Source organism: Ruditapes philippinarum, unplaced genomic scaffold (assembly GCF_026571515.1).
Source record: "Ruditapes philippinarum isolate M1 unplaced genomic scaffold, ASM2657151v2 ctg63_1_1_1_1, whole genome shotgun sequence".
In the NCBI taxonomy this organism is placed as follows: domain Eukaryota; kingdom Metazoa; phylum Mollusca; class Bivalvia; order Venerida; family Veneridae; genus Ruditapes; species Ruditapes philippinarum.
Genome location: NW_026866221.1, coordinates 854698 through 863054, shown reverse-complemented (window position 1 = coordinate 863054; position 8357 = coordinate 854698). Strand labels below are relative to the sequence as shown.

The following is an 8357-nucleotide window of genomic DNA, read 5'->3' as shown; positions in this document are numbered from 1 at the left end:
GGAACTTTTCCAAATCATACCTGTGATCTTTATAGAAATGTTAAACTAACCAAATATTACAATTTTTTCTGTCATTAAATCTTGTTCGGTAATTTTGAGCTACCAAATATAACTGCTTGCTTTATTAGATACATCTACCATATACATGTATATTATAATATTTGTTCATTAAATGATATTGACCTTACCCTATAACTATAGCTTCAGTCACACTACACCGTATAGCGTTAACGAACGTCCAACGCATAACAAAATTTTCAATCCGTCCATGTCCGTTCGCATGCGTTTCTTTTCCGTTTATCATGCGGCGTTTGCGCTTCTTGTCCTGCGGTGTCCGGCGGTGTCCGTTCCGTTCGGTGGAAAGTTTTGAACATGTTCAAAATTTGGAACGTACACCACCGGATAAAGTTGTCCGTCAGATGTACGGTAACCATGCGCTGGTATGCGTTTTGTTCGTTACTCGTTCGTTCCTTATTCTGTACTTGTCCGGTTCGAGTCGGTTCTTGTCCGGTGGACCTGATTCACGGCCGGACTACTAACGGACATGCAGCGGATGTAACGTATGTTAAACGGACGATAACGAACAAGGGACGTATAAGAACTGATAAATAACAGACATGAATCGATGGTCCACCGCACAAAACTGATGATGAATAAAACGATGTTTCCCTGGTTATAACTGTCATATATTTTCCTGCATTTCAAGGACCTTCTGAAACTTTGATAGTTTGAGTTAATGATCCACATATCATGGAGTGTCGCGTTAGAGCCCGCCTGCAGTATCAAGCGGCCGTGATCCAGGCACGTATTGACCTGTTGGATGCGAATGTAGATATTGTCGCTTATGAAAATAGGAGAAGAAGGAGGCGACTGCGGAGGTGGTTGTCAAAGGTTTGGCTGGGTCCTGAGAGACGTCGAATGTTTGGTCTCTACGATCAACTCATGATGGAGCTGCGGAGAGAAGACCAGCGGTCATTTACGAACTTCATGAGGATGCCTCCTGAGATGTTTGATGAGATTCTTGAACGAGTGAGTCCCAGAATAACAAAACAATATACCAGATACAGAACCTCTCTTGACCCTGGAATGAAGTTAGCCGTTACACTAAGACATCTTGCGTCAGGGTCAAAGTATTCCAACATGCGGTTCGCCTGGAGGATACCTCACAACACCATCTCTGTCATAGTGCGAGAAGTAACTATTTTTATTTTCCCATGATTCTGAAAAATAACTCGAACAATTACATGTATATAATTTCTGGTCTTTTTAAGTATCAATAATTTGCTTATATGATTATTTCTACTTTTAAAATCGCATTTTTATTTACATTTTCAGGTGTGCAGAGCAATTATAGACGAGTATGTGGACGAGGTCATGCCTTTGCCAACTACAGCTGCTGACTGGAAACGCATTTTAGATGGCTTCTTGGAAAAATGGAACTTTCCTCACACTTCGGGTGCGTTGGATGGCAAGCATATTGCCAGTAAGTGTCCACCTAGTTCCGGGTCCACATATTTCAACTATAAGAAGTACTACTCCATTGTCCTGCTGGCCCTCGTTGACTACGACTGCAAGTTCATTTGGGCCGACATCGGAGGCCGCGGTGCTGCATCTGATGCTCAGTTGTGGAACGAGTCCGACCTTAAAGCTGCAACTGAGGACGAGGAACTTGACCTGCCGGACCCCGAACCCCTGCCACACGACACGCAGGATGTGCCATTTTTCTATATTGGTAAGAAAAAAAATGCGAGGAAATAAAATAAATGAACATACTGTAATAGACTGATTTCTTTTAAATGTGTATTGTACTCGTAAATGCATGTAATATATTACTTGTCTATTTTCAGGCGACGATGCCTTTGGCCTGAAGACCTATATGCAGAAGCCATACAGTCACAGAGTCTTGTCTCACGATGAAAGGATATTTAACTACAGGCTGTCAAGGGCTCGAAGAGTGGTTGAAAATGCTTTCGGCATCCTCGCTAACCGGTTCCAAGTCCTGATGAGTACCATGCAGCATCATCCATCGACCATTCGCCTCATTGGCACCACCTGTTTGGTTCTACACAACCAGTTTTGTCCGTCACGTGACCGGTAGAAATACGCTCGTCGAACGTTCAAAGAACGTTTTGTCAGTTCTTCATGCGCTGCGTGTACGTTTTGTGCGGTACAAATCCGTTACTAGTACGGTGAAGTCCGTTAACTGTACGTCGTTCATCCGGTATATGTGCGTTGATCGTTCGGTCATTGTGCGTTTTGTACGTTTTATGCGCCCCGTACAGCGATCATGACAGCACCGAGCAGCAGCGAAATATGCTTTTCATCATCGGATAACTTTCAGCCGCATTTTTCTTTGCGTTTGGCGTCTGTTAACGCTATGCGGTGTAGTGTGACTGAAGCTTATAGAACTTAATGGTATTTTTAAACGGAGGCCTTGTAATGTCATGAACGTCTTTGTTTTTACATTTAAATCACAATGGTCAGTTTTAAATTCGCATTTTGAAAAATAATGCTATAATGTTTTTTTTTAAAATAATCTATGTAATGGTTCTCAAAACATAGACATATAGATTTTCAGAAATATATATATATATACCAGTCACGTCTCGGATTACCAGTTGTTCGTTAAACGTACTGGAAGAGTATACATACTTCATGATTCAAATCATACATGGAACCGTTTAGTTCTGTCTAAAAAAGTTAATACTTGTTCTGGTGATTGTAGACCGTACATTTATACCTTAATTGTACAAAGCCTTAGATGTGTCTCAAGAAAATGTTACTTTAGTAGATGTTAAAAAAGCATGATGAATAACATGTCAATTATTGTGTTATAATTGGAAAGTCGATGTATAATAAAATAATTTAAAGATCTTTGAGTTACTTAGGCATCATTAATACAAAGTGTTGTTAGTATTTGTTTATCGATATGATGAACTGCGGTATCCTAAATTTTAGTCACTGTAATGCCTTCCGCATGTAATTTCTTAGTTTTTGCAGTATTGCCTGTGTTACATTCTAATTTTTATATTTTATAATACATGTATATGATAAAGGCATTAAAACCACATGATAGAAAACAGATTAATCAATATATTGCTGGACGGCCGTCTTTTTATTTTATTGCCTTAAGAAAAGAGTGTTTAAAGGCTGTTTTGAAGAAATATATTCAGTTAACTTGCCAGATACTGGAGCTTCAGATGTATTTCTTATGGAGCTAATGATATAACGTAATCTTCATCTTCCTAATACATACTTTTCGCGATCCCATCCATTTAATATTGATGGACTAAGACACTGTTTAACCCATTACCCGATATACATGCCTTTTAACGCCTTTTTCACCCCCGTTTTTGTTGTCTCAAATGATGAAAAAAATGCCTTTTTTAGGCCCCCAACACATCCCAACCAAACGATACATCAGGGGGTTGCCAGAAGGAGGCACAAGAACATTTTGGACTTGTGAGAGGCTAAAAATGACATTAGATCGATCATAAGGTAACGTGTAACCAACGCTGAAAAGCATTTGACTCTATCTCAATCCATTTAGAAGTTGCAGCAATTTGAAATCAATTTTGATGGAAAAAATCAACGCAAAATAGTGATTTTTGGCAATTTTGAGATGTCCCCTCGTTGCCAAGATAACAAGAAATTTAAGCCTGGGCATGTTGTTACAAAGGCAATGGTCCAGTAAACATTTGTGCCAAGTTTGATTAGTATTGAAGCAGTTTTTATGGTTTTATAGCAATTTGAACTTGTAAAGGGAGACTTTTCAATGAAAACAGCCATTTTTCACAAAATGCTCATGAAGTAATGGGTTAAATGTGACAATGTTGAATATTGTTTTTTTTTTTCAAATTGGTCATGTTACAACATTCAACAATTGCTTTATTGTTAACATATATATAACCATTTTTAATTCATTTTGTCATAATTTTGTTTTCCGGGGAGCTAAACATAAACAAAATTACAAGAAAATTATGATATTTTAGAACTTTTTTATTTACAATTAAAACGAAAACAAAATACACACCACATAAAAAGTATGTTTAGTCCAATAATGAGACCAGTAAGCTAATATTTTCTTGTATACACCGTTATTTAAAATAAAAATTATGACACGCCTGTAAAAAATCAAAATCTATATAAAATATTTGTAATGTTTCGGGGAAAGCAATTAATATAAAAGTAGAATTATAATTAAAAGTTCTGTTTTGAATTATATACATGTAGTTGTTATGAAATTATATAAATGTAAATATACTCTGCAATGTAAAGTGATATACACGTTGTAAGAAAGGTAACTAAAAAATGCTTCATATCATATCATAGAAGCTCTACACTATCACGATGTCTTAGAACTGTTTACCATTGTCTTGTCAATTGAACTTGTCAAACCTCTAGAACCCTGATAGAAATAGTAATGACTTTCATTGGATGATTCTGGCAAATACGAAGGCAGATTTGCTCATTGGTTTTACTTGCGGTAATTGAAAAAAGAAATAGAAAAGATAACCAACCTAAAAGTTCACATTTAAGTGTGTTTGTTAACAAGATAATTAAAAACTATATAAAAGATGGATTTTAAACAAACACGTCAAAAAATATATTGTAACATTAACATGATCATTTTGTCTATCAGAAATTTTTAAGTAAATGTAAATAGTTAAGAATCTATTATTTCTCATAGTTTTTCAATAGCACAATTGAATTTAAACAAGTGAATAACGATGGCTTTTCATAATAGTAAAATAACCTGGTCCAAACTGTTATTTATCACTTCATGTTTGCACTCTTTATGTCATTGAAATATTGAACGTTTTTGAAACAATTTGAATACAGCCAAGTTTGTCTTTGTTTATGCTTTCAGAAGGAAGCCGAGTTAAACTCGCCTTTAAGAACCAATACATTTATGTAGTCTTTTCCTCTTCCACTGTAATTTCAATATTTTCATACAGGTGTATTGGTTCTGTTACTTGTCTGTGAAGTCAATGAAAGTATAGGCTGTTCCTCCATTGAAATGTTTCTGTAAGATTTATCATCCTCTGTACTAGAATAAAATTGATTCTACAATTGTATTATTAATCTTCAAAGCACATATCTTTACAACATAAACTATCAAGAATGCAATCAACTTAACAAAAATGCATTACATAACATCTAATAAGGAATTATACATTTATAAGCTATAACTAACAGCCAATGAAAACTGAACCTAAATGATCTCGTAAATGAACTCACACATTTTTGATTATGAGAGAGAATGTTTAGCCTAAATTTCACCAGTGATTTCACTAGTACATTACAGATATTCTTCTAGAAATGTATTACATTGTCAAATGAAAGTTTAATAAACTATGAAATTCTAAATAAAATAAGGGAGTGTTAACATAATGGTCCAGATCTCCGCCTCTCAACCGAGGAATAGTGGTGGGCGCAAGCCCATCCATTTTGATTGTTGAACACAGAATTTTTGTGAATAAGTTATTATTAAGTTGATTTTCCCTTAAATGAGTCCTATATTTGACAATTTATCATCACCTGTGCAAGAGGCACGTGGAACCATTTCATGACATAATCAATGCAGTGTGCAATGGTGGGACAAACACAAGTCATTGAAATGAATTCGAAATTACAAATTATTAGGCTTAATTATAAAATAATCCTTTTTAATTTACTTACCATTGTTTTCCCAGCAGATTGTTTTCAACAAAATGGCGGGTGCACATGTGTGTACATTCGGAATACTTCTATTTTATCCATACATAGACTTAGACTGTCAATAAGCAGTTAGCAGTAGGCAGTAAGCAGCAGGCTGTCCAGTTAGCAGTAGGCATTGAGCAGTAGGCTGTCGTTTATGGAATTCCATACTTACCACACCTTTTAGGTGTTTACTTATTCACCAAACATAATTCACTTGCAAGATTGCCATTATATGCATTTATACAATCAACATCAGCGGACTTATTAGGATTATAGGCATATAAGTTTTAAAACGTTGTAGATACAACATTATCTAGAAAAAGAAACTAAAAATAATAATAATAAAACTCATTAGGTTACTTACTGTCTGAGGTTAAATATTTTCCAAGGAAGTAAAAACTATTGATAAGACTATATTCAACGACAAATAAATTTTACTGAGGGTATTCCAATTTGCATAGGAATGAGTAACATTTACAGTTAAGCTGCTTCCTTACCACTTTCAAATTTTCAAGTCAACATCAGTTCTGATAGAGATTTTGTTACGACTAAATACTAATACATACCAAATTCTGGCTGTTGTCTTTCCTAGTAGTAGCATCAGTGACCTTAATTCTAACGTATGACTGGACAACAACAAACTTTTAACAATAGTAAAATTATAACCAAAGTTGTATGTACCCTTTCGTACATAACTTTTTTTATTTTTAATCATACTGTATAGATATATTTAACAATTTTTGCCAGTTTTTTTTTCAATAATAATATTTAAATGAGTCCAAAGGTTTGTATGTCGATTATCAATTTATGTATACCTTGCTTATTTTATCTCTTAAAAAACCATCACTTACAAAACTTAATATATTCTGTGTAGTATTTCATGTACATAAAAATAGTTCTGATAGACAGCAAGTCTAGGTAACAGCTATTGACAGCATGTATACACAAATTTTAGAGTTGTTATTGATTCAGTACAATGCATAAAAAGAAGCTTACATATACTCGTATGTAATAATAAAAGGTTAAATCACAGTCTATGACTAAAAATACCTCCCACTGGAGGTAAACAGAGATGCTAGGATACACAACATTAAAATGGGACAAATTCACAAGTTTTTGGTTATACAACGGAATTGTCGATAGTAAACGCTGAAAATATGGGTTTTTCTACAAACCAACATAGTCCTTTAAAAAAAGAAGGCTCAGACTTACTGTTCAGTTCTCTTTATTCGTGTTGCCAAAAGTGACTTCCATGTATCGCATTCTAGTACTATTTGCTGAATGTAAAATATATGCGCACGAGTACTACCGTGTAATGTTCGAAGGCACACAAACCCTATCGCTCATGTCAACAAATAGTGGTGTGAGTCATTATATATGAGAAACATTCCCTTATGTTAATATACCAACTATAGTGTTTGCATAGTATTATGCTCATTATCAGTATAAACGTTGTTACATTGTTACATTATATCTTAACCAATTTTGCATTACTTGAAAATCCTATACTATAGAATACGTTTGAACAACAACAACAACAACAACAACAAATACTTTTAATTAGAATCAGTTCGCATAAATGCAACAACATGATCAAAAAGATTTTTTCTAATTGTGGGCATTTTAATTATTTTTTCAAACTATATCCAATAACATAGAATGACTATAGCTATAATGAAAGTAATATATGGAACAGGTGGGGACAGTAGTTTTCGTATGTAACAATTTAACAAAATACAATATGTAAAGTTTTCGTATGTAACAATTTAACAAGATACAATGTGTAATTGTAGTAGTAAGGTTTTTTTTTTCAAATAAATAAAGTATCTTCGTATATAAAAACAAATTGAATAGTTAAATTCAAATCTAACGGGACAAACTGAAATCAATACACCGTTGAGAAATAATTATTACAACTTTTACTATATCAATGTGCTTGGCGCACGGGAAGCATGGTTTTTCATTCATAGATTATCTAAAGAAGGCGTGGCCAAGACTGAAAATCTTTCGGCGTAACCAAGCAACGGTGTGGCCGAGAATCGAAGTACAAGTCAAAAGTGCTCGCGTACTAGTCAGTGTGAAAAATAATAAATGGATTTATTGTTCATATGAATATTAATACTGATTCGGGCTCTTTGGATTAACAGAACAGAACAGAACAGAACATATATTTTATTTTGAATTAAGCATATACAGCTCATCTTCATATACAACAAATATATACATGCATGAATATGAAAAATGGTAAGCGCATATCAATAAATAAAGTAAACTAGTGAGAGTGTAATACAACACATGTAATATTTACAATCCTTATATAACTTTAAACAATACAACAAGGTGGTCTTATATAGCATTATCCGGCATTCAATGAATCAAATCTCAATTTAAAAGCTTTATTACAATATATAGCTAATTTTGTTAACACTGACTTCCTTTCTGAATTCAGCAATTCTAAAAATTTAAACATGCTAGGGTTTCTTGTAAAATAGTTGGATATATACTGTTTCCTTAGAGAATCATACAAAGTACAAATCAATACAAAGTGATATTCATCTTCGATGTCATTATTGTTGCAAATAGTACATTTCCTGTCATTTCTATCAATATTATTGTGTCTACCTGTTTCTATTAATAAATTGTGAGATGATAAT

The 8357-nt window shown here is 34.0% G+C and overlaps 1 protein-coding gene across 1 annotated transcript; it reads left to right on the top strand.

The window, feature by feature from the left end:
- Positions 1 to 750: 750 nt before the first annotated feature.
- Positions 751 to 2303, top strand: LOC132731783 (uncharacterized). Its single transcript, XM_060718037.1, has 3 exons — positions 751 to 1194; positions 1336 to 1732; positions 1848 to 2303. Exons 1-3 carry the CDS (start codon positions 751 to 753, stop codon positions 2096 to 2098), a joined length of 1092 nt encoding a protein of 363 aa, XP_060574020.1. The 3' UTR covers positions 2099 to 2303.
- The last annotated feature ends 6054 nt before the right edge of the window (positions 2304 to 8357 follow it).